At 41.3% G+C, this 26,366-nt stretch overlaps 1 protein-coding gene across 2 annotated transcripts in view; it reads left to right on the plus strand.

Moving 5' to 3' along the window:
* The first annotated feature begins 16,716 nt into the window (after window positions 1-16,716).
* col5a1 (procollagen, type V, alpha 1) overlaps window positions 16,717-26,366 on the plus strand; it is an 80,692-nt gene continuing 71,042 nt past the window's right edge. Inside the window, exon 1 of one of the 2 annotated variants that reach the window (XM_069168660.1) lies at window positions 16,717-16,931. In XM_069168660.1, the coding sequence (XP_069024761.1) occupies window positions 16,832-16,931 (100 nt within the window). In that variant the 5' untranslated portion in view covers window positions 16,717-16,831. The remainder of the gene's footprint in view (window positions 16,932-26,366) is intronic. The other variant, XM_069168652.1, reaches the window with a different exon arrangement.

Consider the following 26,366-nt stretch of genomic DNA (forward strand, 5'->3'; position numbering starts at 1 on the left):
TGTGTGTGTGTGTGTGTGTGTGTGTGTGTGTGTGTGTGTTTGTGTGTGTGTGTGTGTGTGTGTGTGTGTGTGTGTGTGTGTGTGTGTGAGAGAACATGTGCCGGGCAGATCTGGGATAGAAGCAAGATGAGAAGGAGGGTAGGGTCAGTCAGATAGGTATCAGTCCTTGATCTCCGTTAACTCCACACATTTCGGATGATTTATATATTAAAATTTGAGATCATTTAACCTTATGATAGAAGGAAAGTGTCCTGCATACTGGAGTCAGTTTCGTAAGAATGTCTCTGGCAAGAAAAGTGAGAAAGACACAAAAAGTCTCAAGTGTGTCTTTTTCATAAGCTTTTTGTATGAGCTTGAATCCAAACCCTCAGATTGGACCTCTTAGTCAGAGAGCTCACTGAGCCAATGGCATCATGACCAGCTAAAGGAAAGAAAAAAAAAAGAAAAAGATGGCCGCAGGCTGCTTGACTCAGCACATCTCACCGTTTCCAGCATTTTCCAAATATCTCACAATGCTTCACACATAGAAGGTCTCGTGAAACTGAGTAAAAGGTTCCACTTTGAAAGAGGTTAGGGGCGACAGACGGGGAAAAAAAAGGCCTCTTAAACAGTTTTGGGCTGTCTGAGACATAAATTGACTGTTGAGAGAAATGTGGTGAAATCTACGGATGTCAAGTCAATGAGATGGTCCGCGATCAAACCGTGAGACACATCAAAGACACCCTGACGCAAAATTCAGACAGAAATTCAGAGATTTTGGATCTAATTCTCACAGCGAGACTGCAGCTACGACACACGTCTACAAACAGACCAATAAGAATAGCACAGAAAAATACTGATCAGTGCCACCTGCCACATGTGCCACTGTTGAATAAAGTTATGGGGCGAAAAACGACACACACGCACACTTAAATTGAATGGAGATGGAAGGAAAAGCAAAAAAAAACAAAGTTAGTGAGAGACGCATGTCCCGAACGACCGACTTACATCTGTTTCCATATGTCTTTTTTTATACTTCACATCGTAGCGTTATGATTCACCACAAATCCATCACAGGAGTCTGACACGTTTCAGATTTATATTGTAAAGTCTGACACGGATTGACATCAAGATTTTTTATCAGAACCATCTTGCGCAGTGTAATGTGCATTAAACTCACACGATCGTTGCCTATCAGAGCCGTGAGAGTCTGAGCTGCGCTGGTGGCTCTGTAAGATGGCTGAGGCAGAGCAAGGCTTTGAGCTAAGTGCTCATGCCAGCATGCTACTGTGTTGATGTTCGGCAAGAGTAGTCCTTAAAATGCTCTCCGTCTTTGTACGTCACATCTGCATGCTAATATTTACTGATTAGGGATTAAAGGTCCCATATTTGTACAGATTCAAGTTTCAATTTATACAGCACATATTTCTAGGTGCTTTATAAAAACATTCAGTCCACAGGGAAATACCCACAGCCTGCATTGACCAACGGACCAACAAATCACAGAGCTATCAATGCGCCTTAAAGGCACAGACACAAAACAGCCCGCTCTTGGCAGAGTCAACGAGAAAAGAGGACATGTCAAACTATGTTGAGATGATTTTTGGTTCTTAAAGCCACAAAAACATCTTCTTGTGGGTGTCAAGGCTGCAAATGAAATCCTTGAAAAGTGTAACATACGGGACCTTTAACACAAATTACAGCTGAGGTCGATGGGAATAGAAAAATAGCTTTTAGGTCATAAACAAATAAACATTTTGACCTGGTAAGAGATAATTAAAGTTATTACAATTCATCCAGAGGAGTCAGGGATGTCTGCACCAAAATGCATGACAATAAATCCAAGAGTTGTGGAAACATTTCACTCAGGACAACAAATGTCAACGTTGCAATGCCACTGCATAAAATCAAGGTATCGGCTAAGTCACTGAGGCTTTGTTGAATCTATTGACAGGATTATTTAAAGCAACAAATATTGATTCCACTGGTAAACTGAAAACGTCAATCTGCTTGTCACAATAGAGGAAAGTACCAAAGTCATTAGGAGTTATCCTTGGGGACCTTGAATGTCTGCACCAAATTTTATAGCAATCCATTCAACAACTGCCAAAACCTTTTAATAAACTTGGAAATATTCTGACGACACTAGATGGAGAGGAATTCATCCTCTGGTGACAATACGCTGTAAAAATGCCAAATTACATTCTTTGGCATGAATCACGAGTACAAATTCCAGGAATATAAATTGTAAGCATTAAAAAAAGAAAGTATCTTGCTTCAACAAAACTGAGTGAGTTGTTTTTGCTGACTGACATCGCACTACAGAGAGCCATATCACCAGCGGGCTGAAAACCTTTAACAATTACATTTAAATTTGAAAATAAAAATTAAATAAGTCACTTGTAGCACAAGATCTTTCCATCAAAGTTTGCATTTATGAGAGACTGCCTCTGCTTTAACATCTGACAGGCCATCGAGGAAGAGGGTTTCTCAGAACATCCAGAAATCATCGAAGCTACAAGAAACCATCAGAAACTGAGATATGGTTTGAAAAAAAAAACCAAGATTTGATCCAGATTTTGGGATGACCCATTCCTTCCCCCAGCAACATTACTAATGTTTCATCAACACCACTTCAGACATGTACTGTGGGCATTTCTCTTTTCAACTGAGGCACATCCACCCGGACTGCAGCTGGCATGTGCTCTATCTCTTAAAATCCCATTCCCATCGTGAAGTCTATGATTAGCATATCCCGCTGGCTCTTAATTATTACAGCCTGTACGTGATGTTTAATTTATGACATCAGCTCTCCAAAGAGCACAAAACGGAGTGGGACAGAGAACAGCGGGACCAGTGTGAGCCAAGAACAGGGGCTGCATGCCACATGTGAGACCAAGGTAGTGTATTTGAGGCGTTGCTTGCCAACAGAGTTGAGTGTACAGTCAGCCGAGGGGCAAGGAGCAATCCAAGGTGTTTCTCAGCTGCTCACGGAGTCAGTGGGGTCATTTGATTACATACAACTGATCTGCTGTTAATTTGACTTAATGTAGCACAGCTTGTCATGTAATGTACCCTGCAACCTGAACTTGATCTAAAAATATATTCTGAGGCAAAAAGATTAACAACTCAAGACTTTCGTAAATATCCAATCAGAAAACATTTCAGTGAAACCATCTGATTTGACTGTTACCAAAACTACTGAACTGTCGGTTATCGTCACACATCTGTTCCAAATATACGGGCCAGTAGGGATCCACTGTTATAACCCATTTATTTCAATAATCCTATGGTCTGACTGGGCAAAGTTCACCTATAAGTAGGCCATATTTAATGCGACCTCGAGTGGCTTTAGTATTTATGATGGAAGCAGGAGGAATCAGGAAGTCAAATGGCGTAGCATGAGGAGGGGGCAAAGTCCGTATGTTTGGAGGAGGCTCGCGAGATATGTTTATAACCTCCATAACATATGTCGTGATATAGGTTGCGTAATTAGTTCATTATTAAAAAGTAGTTATTTTAACCTGTACCACGACCTTTTCCTAAACTTAACAAAGTTTTGGTGACTAAAACCCAAAATAAACTGCAAACGTGTCACAATATAAACGTGTTTATTACTGTTACTATGACGAAATAGGTCCGTACGCCTGGCACAGATTTTATTTTCCAACATACTTGATACGTCGTAGATATCCACACTGAAGCTGCCAGTTTGGTCAATAGGCCTCCGCTAGATCATATACTTGGGACAGATGTGTGATGTTATCATGTAATGTACTTAATTTGGCGTACATTAAATACCTGTGGCAGGTAAGCATGAAAATTATTGATACATAAACATCCAATTGCGTTGGATAATGCGCCGCACGCTGCGGACTGAGGATGCCACTTAAAAAGTCAGTTCTGAGTTGTGATTTATGCCTCCGCTCTCCGGGCGGCTGCTTGTTTACACGAGGGTGGGGCTGAACTCCTCAAACTGCAGAGCAGACAGCAGAGTTCAGGCCGCAGAGAGAGAATCAAACAGACTTTCGGGTTTATCTAACTCGAGTCGGAGGAGCCAGTGCTCGATCCCTTAGTGCGACAAAATCCACCATCGAAGGAGAAAGTCTCTGAAACGCCTGTTGAACACGCAACAACATAATCTTACAGATTATGCTGCATCTTGGGTTGCTCTCCTTTCTCCACTCAAGTAACTGCACCCCGTTCAGACACATCTAGTACTTTTTAGACCAAGATTTGGTGCTTTTTTTTTTTTTTGCTAATGGCGAGTTGTTATCTGGGAACTAAAATCAAAAGATGGAGCCCAGTTTGTTATGTATCTTGAATTTAGTTGAGAGCTCTCAGCTACTCGTGACATGTAGGAGAAAAGAGATTAATGATTTCACGGGCTGCGCAGCCAGTTTCTCGTAAAAGACCTGCACTTTTCTGGTCTAAAGGCAATGATTAGTCCAAAATATACATCCTCGAATGACCACACATGTCGTTTGTCCCAAAACAAATTCACTATAATTGGGATAGCGTCCATTGTTGCTTCAGCGAGTGTCCCTGAATACACTGCAAGGAAAACATTTTAAAACAGTCCCGGCTTTCTACTACTTTACCACAAAAGGACAAATTATACATTTCAAACACTGGCAGCCACAAAGATTGGAACCGATATTGCACTTCATAATGAAATCATCAGTAGAAATGAAAAGTACACATGATTTGTGGGTAAAAAAAACAAAACGTGGACGTCTATGATCTCTAAGTCAGTGTGTGCACAGGGCGGATACACAAGGAATACACAAATTTAGAGATGAGGAAACAGTTCATCCTCTCGATATTCTGCTGTAAAAAAAATGTTTTATGTTTTAAAAATGTTCGCACAGGGATTACACTCCAGAGTCGGAGGAGAGGTAGTCCTCCAGAGCACAAACATGCAGGCCATGGAACGCCGCCAGCAGGAGATTTGCACTCAATTGATAACTGTCAGCTCATGAGTTCATGACAACGTGTCAAGTGTGTAACTGTGCGAGTGCGGACGGGGGGGTGTGTGTGCGTGTCTGTGTCTATTAAGAGTGTGTGCGCGATGTATTCATGGTTTTACGATCTGATCTGATGTATTACTCTCTTGCGGGCAGCTGCTGAAGTCTTTCACATGTGCCTAAGTATTCTGCTCTCATGATAATATTTATATGAGCTCAGTCGCAGCTGAAGGCCAATGGAAAGTCTCGTGCACTCGTATCTTCGTGATCAAAACAAAAACCGAAAGAAGCGGGCGTATACCGTGTGAGTTTATTTTTGTCTGTGTAGGTGCTTTTAAGCTGCCATTAAGACCGCCTGAAGGGAAACACAAAATAAACAGATTTAGCCTAATTCCTGCGCTGACACTTGATATTTTCCCCTCTCCTTTATTAGTTTGAACAAGTAGCTATTCTGTAATACAGTAAAAGGGTTTTAGTAACAAAAATCTGCGACCAAGTGCCAAAGATGTTTTAAAACAAACAGCCAAATCTCGGACCCCGGCGCCGCCGGCATCGTGGTAGAGTCTATGTGGTGCCATGACGGGATGGTTTAGGCTGATGGGGCATTCAGTTGGTGTTGCGGGGTTGTCCTTTTCATTCAAGTAATGCTCGAATCACTGCGTAATTGTACTTCCATGGGGCATAGATCCTGAAAAGGCTGCAGGCTTGTTTGAAAAGGCAGCAAGCCGCCATTAAAGATGACCCCGACCCTAAGCTGTTTCTTTTGAATGCGCACCCGAATCCTGCGAGCAGACACTGTGGAAGGTCCGTAGGGAGCAAATTAACTAATTGTATATTGGGATGCCATGTTACGTAATGCCTCCCAAGTTTGTCATCAGCACGTGGGGAGACGGTAAACTGATTAGGATTTGGTGGTCAAAGGTAATTGTGATCTTACAAAATATGTTCGTGACTATAGATCAGGCCTGGCCAACCCGCGGCTCCCGAGCCGCATGCGGCTCTTTGCCTGGTTTCATGCAGCTCTTTTACGTTCATATCAACATTTGTGTTTGTGGGGGTTTTTTTGTGCGTGTTCGCTTCGCTTGAGTTCAATATGGTATTTTCGTCAAACGCGCATGCGCATGAGGTGAATTTCCGCAAAGCAGGAGGGGCAAACCCATTCGAGTAAACAATTAGTGTCAATTTCGCTCTCAAAATGGCAGGGAAAAAATGCACAGCTAAACGAAAATATGAAGATGAACACAGGACGTTTTTAACAGAGTGGGAAAGTTTATATTTTTTTGTTGAACGTAATGGCAAGCCATTCTGCCTGATATGTCAGACGTCATTAGCGCATTTCAAAGCTTCAAATCTTCAGCGCCACTTCAGCTCACTCCATGCTAACATCGATAAGGAATTTCCAAAAGGTACTGAATTTCGCAAGCACAAGTTGGACACTTTGAAAAGTCAGGCAGAAAAGCAGGTACAGTTTTTCCAAAAAATTACGAAGCACTCAGAGACTGTCACGCTTGCATCGTATCAACTGGCTTGGAACATTGCACGGGCTAAAAAGCCATACAATGAAGGGGAGTTCATTAAAAAATGCCTCAGTGACGTTGTTGAAATCTTGTCTCCTGAAAACGACAAACTAAAACGAATGGTATCAGACATCCAACTGTCCCACCACACTGTTGAACGCAGAATATCGGACATTAACACGGCTATTGAATCACAGCTGCACTCTGACCTTCAAGCATGTGAGTATTTTAGTGTCGCATTGGATGAGAGTTGTGACATACAAGACAAGCCTCAGCTGGCAATATTTGCACGGTCTGTGTCAAAAGATTGTGTGATCAAAGAAGGACTCCTTGATGTTGTGCCATTAAAAGACAGAACCCGTGGCATAGATGTGAAAGAAACAATGATGGCTGCATTTGCGAAAGCAAATCTGCCCACACCGAAGCTAACTGCAATGGCCACGGATGGAGCGCCGGCCATGATCGGATCTGTGAACGGACTTGTGGGGCTGTGCAAAGCTGACCAAACATTTCCCGAGTTTTGGAATTTCCACTGCATCATCCACAGGGAGCAACTCGTGTCTAAATCATTGAATTTAGACAACGTCATGAAGCCTGTGATGGAAATCGTCAACTACATCCGCACACATGCGCTTAACCACAGGCAATTCAAAAATCTCACCGCTGAGCTGGACCAAGGACTTCCAGGTGACCTGCCGCTGCACTGCACTGTGAGGTGGCTGTCAAAAGGCAAGGTGCTCGCTCGCTTCTTTGAGCTTTTGGATGCCGTGAAACTGTTCATGGAAGAGAAGGACAAGGACTATCCCGAGCTCTCGGACCTCGAGTGGATTATGGATCTGGCCTTTTTGGTCGACATGCTGTGTCACTTGGACAGACTGAACCTGACCCTGCAGGGTAAGTTAAAAATGCTGCCTGACCTGGTGCAAAGTGTGTTTGTGTTTGTCAACAAACTGAAGCTGTTCAAGGCGCATATTCAAATGGGAGCTTTAACACATTTTCCCACTCTGCTAAAAGCCAGCGGGCAAGTCACCAGCGCCGCCCTGAATAAGCAAAGAGCCAGATATGCAACACTGGTTGAAAACCTGCACGAAAGCTTTGTCATCCGGTTCCGTGATCTACAACTGAAAAGGCCACAGATTACGTTCCTCGTCGACCCATTTAATGCGGAGACGGACTGTTTGAAAGCCCCGCTAGTCACAGATGAAGCCGCGGCTGAGTTGGAGATGATCGATCTTTGTGAGGAGGACCAACTGAAACCTGCTTTAAGGGAAGGGACCATTGAGTTCTGGAAAAGTGTGCCAATGGAAAAATACCCCAATGTCAAACGGGCTGCACTTAAGATACTGTCAATGTTTGGGTCAACATACGTCTGCGAGTCTGTGTTTTCTACCCTGAAACACGTGAAATCAAAGCATCGATCTGTTCTGACTGACACCCATGTGAAAGAATTGCTTCGAGTGGCAACAACGGAATACAAGCCAGATTTGAAGAGGATTGTTCAAGGCAAGGAATGCCAGAAGTCGCACTAAGCAACATGCATAGTAAGTGAAAAACGCTATTGTAAATTATTATGTTTTTGTTTGTGGACTTTGTTGAACTGAGAGTTTGTGTGTGTGAGACAATGTTCATTGTTGAAAATGACTGGCCTGTGGTCTTAGTACTGTAGGAGTCAATTTCTGTCATTATCATGTTGATAAATTTGGCTGAGCAGAGGTGTGTGTGTAAGAGGAAGGGATGGGGTGATGTTCATGTGTGCCCATGTGTATGATGTGGCTCTTTGCGGTAACACAGTAAAAAATGTGGCTCTTAGTCTCTGACTGGTTGGCCACCCCTGCTATAGATGAAGTCCATATTCTAATTCGGACAATGTCTAATAGGACACTAGCTTACTGTTAGAAAATCAGCTGTTAGCCTACACATTTTAGCTGCCAGTTATGATCGCCCAAATGGCGACAGAATTTAGGTTGTTTTTTTTGTCTGCTTGCAATGATGTATTAAAGTAGTTATGAGTATAAATATGCTAAATATAATCAAGCAGAAAGATGTAGATTGAAATGGGAGAAAAACTGAAGTGAACCAGAAAAAAAAAAAATGAGGTCTGATACAGAGCCTTCATTCATCATGCTGATAGCAAGCCAATTATTGCTTTGATTTGAGGTGTTTCAGCGCATTATCGAGCTCTGATGGAAGGTTGCAGCGAGTTACAGATGAGCTGCCAGGCCTCAACCTTTTCGAGTTGAATGGAAAATGGTCTGAAGAAGTGAGTGAAATACAAACTGGCCTGCAAATTCTTAGATTCTCCAGGGTTGACTTTGGCCTTCTCCAACAGAAATATGCTTATTTCCACTTTTAAAAAATATAGGCACACAGTTTCAGTTTCATAAACAGCCTGGTGAATTCTTGCAGTCTGTCAAGAGACTGATTAAAGAGGATTTACTCCACCAGGTAAATATAAATTTCAGTCATTTTTATATATTGCAACATTACCTGCCAAATATTTTCATATTTAAAGACGGTTTTGCTCAAGACCTTCAGCTTAGACTTATAAAATATTCGGTGCCTGTTGCGGATTTGAGAATCTTCTTGTGAGGACAGTCCTGTTTATACAAGAAAGTCGTATTTATTTCAGGTAAATATCATGATATTGCATCTGTACTTAAGTCCTCCTTCTGTTCACGCCTCAAGAAATTTCTCATTATGTGGACATAGACTAGTAACTTGTCTGCGCTGTGTCACTCCTCAGACCCTTGAAATTATGTGACAGGCCGCCTTCAGCAGTGAGAGATGAACATAACAAATAGGTCTCGTTAAAAGGCACGGGTATGAACTGACTTCCATAATTACAGTCACCACTACAAACAGCCGACAGGGCGGCGCTGGGTTCGCAGGGGTGGGGAAGGAGACATGGTTAGTTAATTCCTTAGACGAAGGGCGACAAGTTTGGCACTTTGATTCTCTCTGCTTCGGTTGAAAGATTTTATTTAAGCCCCCCCCCTTCCCTCTCCAGTCTCTTCACGGGAGTCCAAATCTGAACAGACAATGTGGGATTCAGTAGTTTACAAAAAGAAGAAATAGGCTTACCTTCAAAATGTACTTTTATGGTTGTAATTTGATGATGTTTTACCAGTTATACCGAAGATTGCCCCTTTTACATTGTTGTAACAAGTGTAATTAAGTCAGCCGAGAAATAATACACTTTACAGTGGTACTTTGATGATGCTAGACAACTTCAACTAATTAACATCTACATCAAAGCAAGTGCAAAGTCTAATTTGTTCAAGTTTTACTCAGCCTTTAGAAGAAAACTTGTAGAGACCTGTTTTTTATCTCATCATGTTCTTGAATGTTTTGGCATCCTTCCTCGCCTCTTTCATGGTTCTAATTTATTCAAGCCATCAGTGCTGAGGGCTTTATTTATGAAGTAAAAATAATTTTTAATTTGACTTTTGCTGCCGAACATGAAAGGTGCAATATGTGGAAATTAAGTTACAGCTTACTTTACTAATTTGTACGTAAAGAGGTAATTGTGCAACTTCTTTTTTTTTTATATATATAATCAATGATTGTTAAGTTTGATGATATGGACCCAGTAGCAAAATGATCCACAATTAAAAGATAAGTTAAAGCACCGTTTTCCAGCTCAGTGACCAGTTTTTGTCTGTCAATAGGAATTCTTTTTTTCAGTGTGAGTCAAACCTTGCATGGAATAGGCAGTGCTGCATAAGATGCCCCACTGGGGAGAAAAAAAAACAAAAAACATTACAAGACTCTTCTTGAAAACAGAGCTGGCACTGTTCTGTAGTTTTTGTATTTCCCTACCCGATTTGTGGCTCTCAGCTCTAAGCCCATTTGTTCCTGCTGAACACATAAATCTTCAAAAATTTCACCAATATTTACTTTGATTTAAAAAGAAGAAAAGACTAAATAATCCTCTTACACAGCTTGGCCGTGAGGTGTTTAGCAAATGTCTCTCACACAAGAGTAAATCAGGTGTTTGTTGGGGACTATTTTCAGTCACAGATTTTAGTCAATATTTCCAACAGCAGAATGATGTGAGAATGTAGTTTAGATCAAATTAAAATGACTTGACTCTCCTCATTTTAGATACCAGAGACTTTTTGGGATTTTGTTTTCCACTGCTGGGTCCCCCTGCATGTGGCATCGTTTCATATTCTCTGATCATTCAGTGGTATGCAGTGTTTTTACGTCATCTTTTAGTATCGGCTCAGCTCACTTGGAACCTCGATAGAGGTGACACCAAATATAGTACCAGGTACCAGGTACTATCCACAGCTTTTGCCTTGTGAAAAAACACAAAAAGTGAGTAGATTCAAGCAGAACCGAGCCGATGCAGGCAGTGGAAAAGGCGCCTAATGTAGGTCATTGCTGTCTTTAAATCATTTTTGGACAGAATGAACTATTTCAGGGTGTAGATGCAAAGGCAACTCTTGGAGGGTCAATTTATTGTTGATTTTGGTCGGACAATATCCTAAACTACCGGGAAAAAAAACCTGAATATTAAAAATGTACCCCTTAAGAACATCAATTACCAAATTCTGAATGACACATTAAGAAGAGCTACAATTTTTTTTTTTAAAGCTAATTATGGCCTCACCTTAACACAGACAAATAACTGGCTGAGGAGAACAACATTGAAGCTAACACAGTTGAAGAGTGTAAGCAGATGTTCTGCGCTTATTGAATAACACAAACCGGATCAAGCTCGGTATTGTTAAAACAGGAAAGTTGCAGCCAAACTGAACTCAAGGATCATGGAGGACACAAGAGTTTGCCACATGGCTGATAAACTTAACTCCTTGCTCTCTCTAAAAAAAAAAAAAAAAAAAAAAAAAAAAAAAAAAAAAAAATCATGTTTTCTCCTTTGGAACCATTTGAGGATCGGAGCAACAGTTCAGCACAGATTTTAATTCTCTACCTGTTTCACACTGTTTGGCATGTTTATGCAAGTCATTCAAGGCTGCTCATGCATCACTGTCTTATCTTGTTTAATGTAGTTAATGCCCATTGATTGATTCATGCCTGGCGTCGATATTTTTGGCCTCCGTCTTTTACAAGAGGAAATCTGTGCTCGGAATTTTTTTCCAATGAAGGAGATGAGCAGCAGCAGAAAGTATGAGCAGACAGGTGAGAGTGACTCATTAAACACAGCTCTTTTTCTTCTTTGATGACAGACACCATTTTCTCATAATCCCAAGTGTTCATGTACTCTTAAGTTTTTTTGTTTTTTCTCTCTCCTGGCTGCAAAAGTTCCCCACAGTGAGTTTAGGGAAGCCTGCCATGAGCAAGTCTGGCACGGGAAGGAGTCACACATTGTGGAATGGAAAATATGGTGTCCTGCCATGATGCATCACGCCAAAGAGGCTTTAACAATGCATAACAACAACTGTGCGCATCTGACAGAGGAGGCACCGGGTTCAGTTTCTGGAAATGATTCCACGCTGTCTTTGAGATAACATAAACAAAACACAAATCTTTTACGTTTTCATGCAAGTTGTTCTCCAAGGTCTTGATAATCTGGTAAATACTGCATCGCCACAAATCAAAAAGACATCTGCGCTTTGACCTGGAGATGTACATTTGTGTTTCAGATGGCTGTCTACATTAATTATTCTTTTGATTGTGATTCAAAAATATAATACCGATGTCAGACTCGCGGTATTTCTTTTCTTTATTTCAAAGAGAAAGTCAGCTTCTCTCTGTCCTCGCTGAGTGCACGTGCCTCGTTTGTATCCCCAGACTTTCATTTGCTCCAGAGAGCACGCAAGAAAACATGCAAACACACACAAACACTATGAAGCTGTATTTCAAGTAACACTGCTTTTGTTACTTCCTGATCTGCAGTACAACATCCTACATTGCGTAAAAATCTAATCTGTGTCCGTAGCTGCCAGGAGCTGCTCCGTGCCAGGATCCACAATTTATCTGGTCTTTTGGCGTGATGTATTTGAATTTCCCCTTTCTAGCTCCTTCAGAAAGTATGATTAAAGTGAAACCAAAGAACAAACTCTGTCATCTCCCCCACAACACTGAAGAGCAATGTTTTGACACAGGGTTTGTGATAAATTTGCGGTTGTGATAGAAATAATTGAAAAGATCCAAAAGGCAGGTCTGAATGTGTAATTCAGCTTGTACAAAGTTTACACGTTCTTGACAAATGAAACGCTTCAGTTTATAGGGAACCTGAGCAGGAAGAAGACGTGCAGATGCAAGCTTCTTTTACAGTCTTGCCCATAAAGATGGCCGTCTAAAATCCCCCGTGTACTTCAAGATGCAACTGTGAGATTAAAACCTTGCCTAAAAACAACAAATCCAAACTATGCAGCATTTTAATTGGCAAAACAAGTTTTTATATTCCAAAAAAGAAAAAAAAGATTTGACTGACCTGTAAATCAGAGAAGGGTACACATTCGATTCTGATATGCAGGAGCAGATGGAGATAACTAGGGTAGAGGTTGGGATCAGGTTAACTATGAAAAAGACATGACTAGTTAGGGTGAGTGATAAGGTCAGGTTAAGGGGAAACACATCCGTTAGTTGAGTTGGAGTCTGTTGTTTACTCTTCTTGGAGTCATAATTCAGTCAACGGTGGTTTAACTGCTGGTTTAATTAGCAATGTAACAGTCCCGCCTGGCAATTACTGGGGGTCAGTATGCAGTATAAACGTTTAGCCTGTGTGGTGCAGCAGGTTTTGATTTATAAGTGCGCAAATCTTCATTTCAGTATTGTTATCGGTGGGCTAAATTTGAACTAACCAGCAGCTGGTGCACTCTGCAATGAGTGTGTGTTTACTGAGGTAACTGTCCAGCAACAGGTTGGAATTTTTCAGCTGGTTTCAGTAACAGTCTCACCATCTCTAGGAGAACAATAAAAAAAAAGATGGATCGTATTGGGTTCTCTCAGGCTTTCACATATCCACCCTGACACCTGGTGAATTTGGAAAATAAAACAAAAGACGACTGAATAGAAACTCTTCAGCACTAAATCACCGTTTCCTGTTTCAGACAGTATATTCTATCTTGTGTCCCACTGGGACGTCTTTAGTGAAAAAACAAAGTCAAACTCGAATGAAGCATAACCAGCTTCAGATAAATCAACATGTCTCTGGTTAAAGGACAAATTAAGTGAGCAAGTGCAGGCCTTGAACAGGAGCAGTTTGTGAGCTTTGAGATTAGTGCGGTGTAGGCATAAACCCACCCTAAACATAGGTCTTGGGCCATAATTTGACCCATATATCTGACCACGTAACTGCTCCACGGCTAAGTGGTCAGTTTAGAGAGGCTAGTTTATTGTTGATGTAAATCTCCTCTTCACTTTTAAGGACAAACTCTTCATTTGATACAGTTGAGTCAAGTATTTGGAACGTTTTGTTGCATGTGGTAATCTGAGTTATCTATGAACTATAAGGAAGAGCATTCCAGGCGTGTGCTTTTCTTTTTGCGCAACACCTCTGTTTTCCAAGTGAAGGAATCCCCTGTCACAGAACATACATGCAGATATGGACCACTTATGTAACAGTTTCTTTCAAAGCTTTTAAACACATTTTTATGAACTTCACAGCCCGATATTAAAGTGTCTTCTCTTGATAGTTTTACAGTGTAACATAAAACAACCTCCATGCCTTGATGTAGAAGGTCTAACGTTCAAACGATTGTTTGAACATCCATGTTCGTGGTGTCAGATGTTGCCACAGCTACGGTGCTGTTTGTTTACAGTGTTTAAAAGCAGCTTTAACTGGGCAATTAATGTAAGTCTGCCCCCCCCCCCCCCCGGCTCCCCCGCTGATGCAGCCACATGACACCTTATAAAAGACAGATGACATTTTTGGCAGTTTTGGAGTCAACGGCAGCGAGAAATACAACTGTTCTTCATTGTGGGTAAATGTACTATACTGTCAAGGTGAGTCCTCTGATCTTTTGTGTTGATGGCCAAGTAGTTACAGAAACATCTCATTTGCTATAGCCTTTAATTATCAGGTTCATATTACTGTCCTGTCATGAGCCCCTATGAGGTGCAAACTTAGGTTTCAGCTACTCTGAAACTTTAATGTGAGACACTGACAGTTGATGAAGCGCAGACTTTGATAGATTCCTGTTCTTTAAACAAAACAGGACGCCCACTCACACGTGCTCATCATCCCATTGATTGAAAACACCCCTGGGGGTTCACATACTTTTGCTCCTCACAGATAAGTCGTATTAGATCATTTTCCTCAATAAATAAATGAATGAGCAATATTTGTAATCTCATTGTTTTGTTTCTTATTATCCACATCTAGGACCTGTCTGAAAGTCTGATCATTTTTTTTTAAGTGATATTTATGCAAAAATATAGAAAATTCATACGGGTTCACAAACCTTTTAAGCATCACCATATATACTGTAAAATGTACATTGGTTGTGCATTTAGACATTATAACCCTTAAAAATTAAGCTGTATACTTTGAAGACGGTTCAATATTTGTTTATGAAAGGAATATGGATATAGACAGATATAACAGCGTATAGGCACTGACTTTAAAAAAGAAAAAAGAAAAAAAAAGAGCCAGGTTTAAACAATCAACAATTATGAAACGGCGACCACTGACGCTTATTTACTCACAAAGTAGGCAAATATTTGGTCGCAAGCACATAGACCAACATTATACAACGGCAGCTTTCTGTTACACTGGCTGTTATGAAAGCCAGATTTACAAAATATGTGATAAAGGCATGGTCAAAATTGTTGTATTTATTTTTGTATATATAGATTGGGTGTGTATTTATCCATTGGTCTTACTTTTTCTAAAACAATCTTTTTTTTTTAATCTATGATATTGTTATTGTGTACGTATTTGTAATTTCTTCCTATTGTGTGCACATTTTATTCCTAACTGTGCTTCTATGCTGCTGTGACGACTACATTTTCCCACTGTGGGATTAAATAAAGTCTTACCTCTTATCTCTTCACTCTAGTATGAAATGTGCTGTTAAAAAAAAAAAAAAAAAGTTGCCCTGCGAGCGATGTCTTCATCCTCTTCTTGTTGTGCCTGGGTGTTGTTAGCATTAGATTCCTCCTCTCCTCTCGCTCCCTGCCCTCTAATTAGAAAAGAGTTCATCGGGGTATTTATATTTTATCGTGTGCACGGCAGCTGCTGCCACCGTTTGTTGGTTCTAATTCATTAGGTTTTGCTCTTTTTTTTTTTGATTGCTTCGTACAGAAGTCTAAGGTTTAGCTTTTGTTTGGCCACTTTCTTGCTGTTGCACGTGTTAGTGGTCACCTGAGACCTTTGACCTCTCTGCCTGACCTTAATCATAATTTCTGGTCGGACTGAAAGATTCAAACCTATAATATCCACCCTTAACCACCTACTGAAATCAAAATATCATTAAAAATGAACACAAATTAAAATTAAATTAAATCAAACTTTTATTTCACGTTATTACTGTTTATTTTTTTATTTATAGTTGTGGATTTGCAGGTCCTCTAACATCTGCTTCCAAAGACCCGTGTGAAGACTAATCTATACTGTGGTGCCCACCTGTTGGTGATACAGCACAATTTGATCTTACTTCCCAGCTCCTGACTCTCAGATCCAGGTTTAAGAATCACAACAAACTGCATATTAAACAGACTTGCATGTCTTTGTCCATGACTTGTCTCAAAAGGCAGTTTGCTTTTCCCGCTCTGGCCCTCCTCTCCTCTCCTCTCCTCTGGAAATAGCGGACTCCATGTAAAAGAATTCAGAGCGCAGGAGTTAGTAGGCGTGAAACTTTCCCCTCAACTTTTCCTCCCCACCCCACCCCCGGCCAATAACAGGGGCTGGCTCTATTATATGGAGTCCTCTGATTTGCCTGAGTCTCCCGTCCGCGCAGTGACTGACAGCCCGAGGGGGAGGCGGGGGAGGGGGGCTTTTTTTTTTTTTTTTTTTTTTTTCCTCGTGTGTGTGTGTGTGTGTGTGTGTGTGTGTGTGTTGCCCCGTTTACTTGAAGGGGGGCTCTACGTGACGACTGGAAGAAAAAAGGGGGCAACACTTTCAGATCGGAGGCGCTGCGGTGCAGGACAGTTGAACAGCAGAGCAGAGAGAGGAGAGGAGCAGTGCGGGAGAGACGGTGCCCCATCCGTCAACCAGCTGGAGGAAACCCCACACTAAACAAACCCTTATGGCTGCTTGAGAAATAACGATACACCCCCCCTCCCCCTTTTTTCTCTTTCTCTGGGACTTTTTGGCTTTTAGTTTTTTTTTTTTTTTTTTTTTTTTTTTTTTTTTTTCTCTCCTTGGTCCTGACCAGAAGTTGTTGCAGGTCTAAATAGTTGTCTCCAAGTTGAAAAAGTGAAATCCACTTGCCCGTGGACGTCTCCTTGGCGGTCATGGATACCCATATAAGATGGAAAGTTAAACGGAGGATAAGGGACGCCCAAATCACTTTAGCGGTGATTCTGCTTTTTGTCACGTCGCGAGCGAGCTCAGGTAAGATGCGGCTGTGTGTGGTTTGTTTGTCGGAGACACTTTGGAGAAGCGCTGCGCTGCAAAAGAAAAAAGAAAAGTTGTTCTCTTAGTTGGATGTCTGCCCCTCCTCCTTTTTTTTTTTTTTTTTTATTGGTGCCTTAATGTATCCAGCTTTGGTCTGTCCGAAAGTTTGGGACTTGACAAAGTATGAAAAGAATGCTTTTGGAAGGTTTTCCGAGTCGAGGCGTTTTTCTTTGCAGAAATAATGAAATGGTCACTTTATTCTGTCTATAATCTACATAAAAGTGGGGCGGAGGAGGGGGGGGGGGACGACGACGACGACGACGACTGGTCTGCAGTGAAGTTGTGCAAAAGTTTTGCCACTGTAACTGATAAATATAGCCTATAGGTGTACGAATTTATTTATGAACTTATGACACCTTGGGCTTTATAGTGAAAGTACTTCTTAGAAATCACTTTTGAGATGGTTTTTTTTTTGCAGACTTATTGTCATGTTTTAAGGGTAATTGCTGGGTTGCAGTTTAAGAGAGTTTTAATCGGCTTTTTTTTTCTATAGATTTTTCTTTTCCACAGATGAGAGGGATGAGCATAATTTTCACAAGAGGGAGGGGCTGTAGCTCGTCTGAAGTGGTAGGGTGGAGCCGCCTCAAGGACTCCGGCATCAGGGGGGTGAGGTGTGTGTGTGTGGGGGGGGGGGGGGGGCACAAAGCACTGGGCCCTACTCAAGCTCTAAAAGAAACACATAGGCTTTATGTCAGTAATAACGTTCTACAATATTTCCTCATGCTCAGTGTGAGAGTCTTAAAATATGAGTGTAAAAGTTTGTTTGGTCACTCAGTCCATCTATAAGCCTAATGGAAGATGGTGATATTTAGCCCATCATCACTGAGTGGCACTGTTTTGCCCCAGGGCGTTGAGAGGTAGTGCAGCGGGGCTCGGGGTCCGGCCTGAATGTATTATTAGCACCTTGAGAGTGCCTGCCACGGTTGGTGGTCCGCAGTCTGCTCTGAGGCTCTGACACGGGACCTTGAGGTGAACAGGTGGCTTCTTCTGTCTGCTCTGGACAGTTCGAAAGCGTCCACGTTAGTGCTGACGGGGTGAATTTGTTGCGGTGGCTGACAAGAGCTCAAAATATTCAGCTTCAAACTCCGTCCAACGCAGAAAATTGTGTAGGGTTAAGATTGAAAACAGATGAAGTTAAAGTGTTTTTTTTTACAGCCTCGTGTGTACTGATAAATATATGAAGGAATTACTGCAGCCTGTTGGTTTTCCGTGTTGCCTATAAAAGCTGCTGAACACAAGTTAGGTCACCGTATGACGGCTGGATCCAGATCTGGGTCATTTTTTTTAGATGACAGAGGAGGGGTTGAGTTTTTTGGTGGGACATTATGGAGCTTGGGCCTGAAGTCATTTTGATGCTGCAGGCGGGATTTAATCATCTCTTAAAAAAAAAAAAATCCGACAGAGACGAACCAGAGTCTTGTAAGGGAGCCTCAAGGGTACTGGTGCACTTCCTGAAACTTGACACATACCCAATGGGAAATACTTCATGATTGAGTGCTAGCAACATGCCAAGTACATGCAAATTTTTGTGTAAACTAATCATCTTGTTCATCAAGATTTTAACTTTCATTCACCTTTTTTTTAATTTTATATATATATATATATTTTTTTTTTTATCTCGGTTGCTGTCATTTAAGCATCAAATACAGTATCAAATTAAATTTAGTTTTTGATATTATCCACAATAATACCACAATTTTGGAAAGAAAAACGTTCACTACCAACATAGACAAATAGTAATTATGGGAAATTTGCTAGATTGTCAGTAGTAAAAAAAAAAAAAAAATCATCTTGACCCAAACCTGATGACATCTTTGCCTTAGGGAGGACCTTAGTGTTACATACAAATGAAGACTTGCAGAGGCCTGCCCAGACACACACCATCACTGGTTCGCACTTTACGCAGCATGCTCGCATAAAAAAAAACATTTGTACCAAAAATTATGGTAACAATGCATGTTTATAGTTTGTATTCATTCCGTTTTCATGACAAATCTAACCTTTAATAAAATATATCTCATTATAATTGAAATAGGAGGCAGATTTTGTGTGATTTTTACACTGAAAAAAACCCCAAGACTAGTTAATGTTACATTATTATTACACAACTAATCATTTAAATAAATGATACTTTTCATTCATTGTTCATTTGGTCCAATAACTAGTTACACAAATGGATATGATCTCAAATAAAATACTCAGCTTAGCTTAAAGGCTTGCAAATCTCTTATCAAATCATATCTTCTATTGATAATATGGATATAAATATAAATATATAGCTTCATAGCATAGGTATGTTGCATAAATTATAAGTTTGGTTTTAGTTTTAGTTCATAAAGCTGCACTGACTGACTTTTTTTCACACCTGGGGGCAGCAAACCAAGTTGAAAACACAATGTTGGCAACGAATGTTTTTTTTTTGTTTTTTTTTTTGTCCACAATGTTTCCCCTCCAGCAGACGCAGAGCAGCGGTAGAATTCACCAGGAGGTGTCCGTCTGTACATTCGGGGGATATTAGTCATATTCACCTTTTAGCTCTCCTTTGGTCTCCAAATAGCCTCGGCCATCAGCCTAATTCTGCTGCGAGACAATTGGTGTCGGGTGGCTCGTCGGTTCATCCGAGCTTCTCCCGCCGAAAAAAAACCCAGAGAAGTTGCCTGCTTCTGCTGCTGGAATATAAAGTTCGTAGGAACGGTGACGGCGAACAGAAACTCCGAAGTCATTGGCGGTAAACGGTAAATGTAAAAATAGAGACTGGCGTGGATTTTAAGGTTCTACTGGACCTTAAACATATTGGTCTGCGGTCAAAATGTCGCTCAGCTCGTTTTTCTGCTAACCAGTTCGCTTGTTAGCCGAATTGTTTAATAGGGAACAGCAGTTGATGTGAGCATTAAATTGCACTTAAGCTACTGACAACTCTAATGCTAAAGAAGAAACGCTACATGCACATACGATTTATGCACATGTTCATTGAATTCATAGTTGACATTGAATTTCTTTTAGTTTTTTCGAGTTCACAGGAACCTGAGGACTCAGAGGATGAGCACACCTGACCGTAAGGTGAGCTTTGTCAGTAAAAGCGAGTTCCCAGGTTCTTTAACCCGGTCGTCTCATCCCGACTTTAAAGACGGAACCTTACTTTAAAGCCATGCGGAAAGTGGTAATAACACGAGGCCCGTAAGACATAGAGGTCAAGAATGAGAGGAGCGGGTCGGAGTTCAAAGGTGAAGGTCAGGACTTTCAGATGGCCATCGCTGTCAGGTTGCACTGGTCCTTGTTTCAGGAAGCTCTCCTTCTTTGAAGAGAAAGACAGAGAGAAAGTGTGCTCTGCATGAAATTTTTTTTTTATCTCAGCAACAGTTGACAGAATTTGTATTTACTTCTGAACGACCAAATCCAGTGTTTTGCCTAAAAGGCAGAGTTTGAATTTGAGACTTTCTCAGGGCATTAAAAGGAGTTTTGTCTGTCCAATTTGTTGCCAGTTGGTTCCCAGCTTTCGACCAAATCTTATTTTGCAGCAGGTTTCCTTTGTGTTTTTGCTGAGTTGCCACTTTATTCTATTCGGTTTTCTCCATCAATGGGCTCTTTTCACAAGCCCTTAGAAATTTTTGTTTTGTCTCTTTTCACAGTGGTTTGTTATCATTAATTAACCAAATGTTTTTTTGGATGGCCTTTATCCGTAACAAACATTCACACAAGACCAGAACGAACTTGTCCGGAGTATTTTAGTCACCAAAAATACTGAAATAACATTCTTTGAATACCTTGTGCAAATGAAAACAAGGATGGATTTTGGCCAAAACCACTGATGGTAATATGTGACTGAAGTGAAAGGAGCAGTTGATGTGCAAAGAAATCACAAACTATAGTCCTGAATTAAGAATTAAACTACATATTAGGAGCTGAGATTTGTTTTAATCCTTGTGTACGCTTTAACGGGATAAACAGAAGAAGGCCTTGCTGTTTCGCTCAGCGCTTTGCCATCTGGATTTGATAAGTTCCATTGTGCTGTCTGCTAAGCCCTCCAAAACGCCAGAAAAAATTTCTTCCAGATGTTTTCTTCCCATTCTTGGTGGAACAGGGACCGTGAAAAAAATACTGCTGCATTTTTTTTCCTCAAGAGAAAATACACCATCCTGTGCTAGTTTTGGAGAAAATTCATAAAAATATAACATCTGCAGCCATATAGTAGAGTTTGTAAAAATAACAGCAGCGTGCCTTGCGTTTCGACCAGGTTTGCACACACACACACACACACACACACACACACACACACACACACACACACACACACACACACACACACACACACACACAGACAGACACACACACTCACACACATCCAAGGTCATTAAAAGTTTTTTTTTTTGTTTTAAGCAAGCCAACTTTATGACAAGGTTAAAGGTCCACTACAGCTGGTCCACATCTGTTTTTCATTTACAGTCTCTTCATATCTGGGCTACTCTTCTCCAAAAGGAATTTATATGGATTAGTCAATTTTGCCTTTTTGTAACCGTTTATTAAGTTCTTCATAAGGCCAATGAGAAAAAAAGTTCATAGAGGTGATTGATTCCATACAGAAGGGAAGGAATTGCGTAACTTTCTGTGTGCTTTATTTGTAATTTTTACAAGGCGTTAACAGCTGGTTGCCCTGACAGATGTTATAGGATAAAGGTCATTTTCATTTATGAATTAATGCCCATTAATGTAATTCTTAGGCTCATTTTTCATTTAGAACAGTGGGTTTTGTTTAAATCTATCCAAAATGACCAACTCGCATTCCCCTTATCATATTACAGTGGGGCATGTAACTCTAATTTCTGCATGGGGTTCCAGTAGGCTCACCTCAAAGTGGCAAATCTGAGGTCATGTCCAACTCAATCAGATAAGTGGCAACGAATAAAAAGAAAGAAAAAGTGGCTTCTTGTGTGTGCCTATTGCCATGGCGCTGAGGAAGGAATCTGAGTTAGCCGGCTGCTGCGGAGAGAAGCAGTGACCCCTGCAACTGCATGTGCCACTTCAGCCTGTAAATGCCGGCTTTGTGGAAAAGGACTCTGTAAATCAGCCCTAATGCCTGATAATAACAAGGAAGATAAAACAGAAATATGCAGGACAAATGTTTGACCCGGGCAGCAGAGCCTTTGTGCAGCACAAATGGTGCGTTATTCGGTCATATCCTGGACAGTATATCGTCTATTCCTCTCCAGACTAATTAAGGGTCAAATAATTGTTTTGAGCTACTCAATGGTGCCCTGTGCTCACGACACAGTGTACTTGATCTGAAGCCAGTTGCAGATTTTCCTCTAAAAGGTGCTTTCTGCCCTAAACTACTATCTGCTAAAACCACACACCGACGGAGATGGATCATTTCAGCTCCAAATCACAACCGAAAGGGACGATTTGTATTTTACTCCCTGACAGACAAACAAACATGGAGCCTGTTGTGTTTGAAATATGAACATGAACTCAACAGTGATGTAAAAATTGGATGTGCTACCTCATGATGCAACCCCACTATACTGCATTTCATTTTTAACTGTATGCTTTGTTGCAGCATGTAGTCGAAGGCAGAGTGAAAAACTTAAGTCTGGTCCTGGCTCACAAGCCCAGTATTCACTTTAGCTGGGAAACAGTGCATTTCTCTGTAATAGGGTATTATAATCATTGAGCATGGAAAGCAATGTATGACTCATCCTTTCCAACCCCATTCCCCCCTTCCCCAGCCCGAGCCCTTAGCCACAGCCTGGGCAGCAGAAATACTGAGTGTAAGCACTTTTTTTTTTCCCTACGAGGGGGAAATACAATGGTTTCTGGTCTCTCCAGAAACTTTACTGTAGTCAGATGTAGTCTATTTTTAATTTACTAGGTGATGAAATTAGTAAGAGTTGGAATGGAAATTCAGTATGAAAGCAAGACAAGTTTTTTTGCTTAGGCAACAGTATTTTGTAATTAAGCCAGAGGCCTAATTCATTTGGTTTCATTGCAACGAGGGACCGAGCTGGAGTTTTACCGCAAACACGAGTCCGAGCTGAAGCGAGCTGAAGGAAACGTGTCGGACAAACGAGTAAACTGTTCAACAGCAGCAGAAGTAAGCAACACTGTGTCCTCGAAATTACACGTAATTCACAACAGTTCACTCATTTTGTCTGGACCATCAACATACAGAAGAAATACTGTTCAGTGTTGTTTCCGCAAAGTTCACCACTATCTAGCAAATAGTACCGCTCGCCACCAATCTCCCTATATGGTCTTTTGCTCCAACCAACAGTGCAGAGAGATACAACGAGTCGTTTGGCCATTTTGCTAGCTGCATTAGCGAATTTCCCGCACGTACACCTACGACAGGGACGTATGTAGAAAAAGTTGTATATACGGCTCGTGACTGAGATAATAAATCCGTCATTACGTCACACAAAAAGCAAGTAAAGAGCGTAATATTTACCAGTCAGACGTCCTGCCGTGGGCCTTTCGTTGTCGCGGAGGTCCGTGCTCTCCACTTTCATATTCTGGTCCGGATTCGGGCTCGAACACGTTTGGAGAGGTTGCCATTTCTAAAATGAAAAACGAGAAATGATATTAGTTAGTAGGTTAACATCCCAAGAGGAAGAGGCAACGGCTGCTGCCGCTCGTTAGACTTCCTGGAAGTTGGCCAATCGGTGGGCTTGTCGGGAGAGAGTCCTTAAAGAGACAAGAGCTACGATGATTCAGACGGATAATGAGGGACGGCATACAAGATAAATAAGGGTTGGTTTCAACTATTAAACATGGAAACTTACTCTGGTGGAATTAATAATAGGTCCCCTTTAAAGCATGATAAAACTTTATTATGGTTATGTTTATGCAGTCAAAGTTTAGGGATTGACTGCGGTCTTGGTTTCATGTTGAAAAAGTCAACTATTACGTAAAGCAAAACCACGATCTTTGCCTAAACTAAGCCAAAACACTTTTGTTGGGCAAACGCTGGACTCAGGATACAAACCCTAGTTTGTGGTCCTTTACTTTGGATGCAAAACCTAGAAAAGGTTACCCGGTTTGTTACGACCGGTTGGCAGGCCGCAACAACAAATACATGCCAGGTTCTGCTCCAACAAACTTTATTAAATCATTTTAGAAAGATGACGTGTGTCAGTCAGAATCAGTGGTGCATGAATGTTAGCGGGTAAACGTGAGGGTACATAATCCAGGCAGTAATAAGATTCCTCATAAAGTGCAACTGCTGAAATGAAGATAGTCTCAACCAGACAGGTTTTGATTTGACTGTCCATCTTCTTTAAAAAAAAAAAAAAAAAATCATTTTACAAAAGCCTTTGATTTAAACCTGGGACGTGAAGTTGGTATCTGATTCGGATGATTCATGTAGTTCACCCGCACATGAACTTCTCACTCACACAAGTGGATTGTTGCTCAAGTGTTACTCCGGTTACCGTGTCAGTAGGAGAATTGATGAATGACTGCAGCTCGGGCGCGTTATTCAGCGGTACACGAGATGGCAAACTTTTCAATTACACTGTGTCATATCACTACTGCAAGAACTATGATTGATACCCGAAGTATTCCTATTGTTTTTCTGTCACCCCCTTTTCACATCTCGCTGAATTACCTTTTAAAATCGTCCCTTCCTCCCGCTTTGATTTCTTTCATCCTTCAGACATCGTTGACAAGATGGCTTGTGCATCTTGAAGCGATGCTGCTTTTGATGCATGACTTACATTCACATCTTTTATGCCTCATGCTGTCAGTACTCTCACCTCTCTCTGAATATAAACATTACTGGATTTTAATGAGGTGGTTTTATGCTTTTAGATGCATAAAAAAAAAATAAGCTCGTACATCATCTTTGTTCAAGTACGCTTGTGGCTAGAGTCTATTTTTGCCTTCATTGATGTGTTGGACTGAGTGAGAATATTCCTTTGTAATATTTTTATGGGTCACCGAGTTCAGGATCATGATGATGAAACTCCTTTGTGAGAAAACAGTGGATATCTGGATGGATTCCCATCGTTAGCTAAGAGACACTGCGCCTCAGTGAAGTGCAGGTTTGATAGGCCTCATACCCGTGTGTCAGCACTTGGATACTCCTCAACAATGAGAGAAGCATCATTATTCTGCAGAATTTCGTATGTATTAGATTCTGTTTTATTGTTTTGCGTCTGTGTGTGTTGGTGCAGGAGTAATGGTTATCTGTGAAGCTGGCTGAGAGAAAATGGCTCTGTAATGTCAGTGCTGCAGGGCCCTCCTTTATCATACATTTCTCAGCAGCCAGCCATTAAAACCGTATCTCCTCTTGGAGAGGCAGAGTGAGGGAAAGGCTTCATTGCAGGAAAAAAACAAGATAAAACAGGCAGTTGGAAATAAAGTTGCCAATGGAGATTCCAAACAAAATAAAACCGAACAAAGCTGGTGAGGAGGAAGAGGACGCCTGAGCCACACAGACGGTGTAGATAAAAAAAAAAAAAATCAATCGAATAAAAAATAAAGCAGATATAACAGTGATCACACATGCGCCTCAGAAGTGCCAGTCCTGTGCTTTTCTCTGTGTAAAATGAGCCCTCAGAGGTGCACCGTGGAGTCACTTTTTCCATCTTAGTTTGTGGTGGACGGCAGACGACGATTTATCTTCGCTGCTGTGAGCTGCAGTGCGGAGACAGTGAAGTAAACCATCTGGTATTCCCACTGCTAAAGCAATAAGAGTCCGTCTAAAGCCCTGAGCCTCAAAGTACACAGGAGAAGCTCTGGTCAGAAAAACTCTCTGCTCTCCGATCAAGAGGCAGTGGGGGTTTACGTCTGAGCGTCTCACGCCGAACGTCTGAACGAGTCGATTAAGAGCAGGGAACTGAACGCGGTCGGTGTACAAACAGAAAGATCTCGCTCCTCTCATTTCCTCCCCGCTGCTTGTTCCACGTGCAGCCTTCGAGCGCAGGTCACTGGGTCAGTGTCCTGAAACGTCTGGAGTGAAGCTGTGCCGACTGAACGAAACTTAACCGACGGTGGCATGAGAAGTAATTTGCGGACTTCGTTTTTGCTGGTGCTGGTGTAAAACGCTGGCCTCAGATGACTTTGAGAGTCAAGAGTGTCATGATCTTGACACACGCCTTATTCTGGCTGGTATTTATACTCCATTTTTATTTAAAACAAAGCAGCTGGCAGCCCGACGACTGCTATTGCTAATACTACTGCACGTAAAGATAGACTGCGCAACTTTTGCTGAACTACGTCGCTGTAGTGGACGTGCAGAAGAGTCGTCAAGTTGTTGAACTTTTTCAGGAATATCAATTTAATGTTTGCTAACATTAGTTACCATGAACTACTGGTCAAATCAGACCATGTAACACTGGCAGCAAAAAAAAAAAAGCTGTGTACTAAATACCTATT

This window comes from Embiotoca jacksoni, unplaced genomic scaffold (genome assembly GCF_022577435.1).
Source record: "Embiotoca jacksoni isolate LCO1_2020_lvr unplaced genomic scaffold, fEmbJac1.0.p SCAF_10, whole genome shotgun sequence".
Taxonomy (NCBI): Eukaryota; Metazoa; Chordata; class Actinopteri; family Embiotocidae; genus Embiotoca; species Embiotoca jacksoni.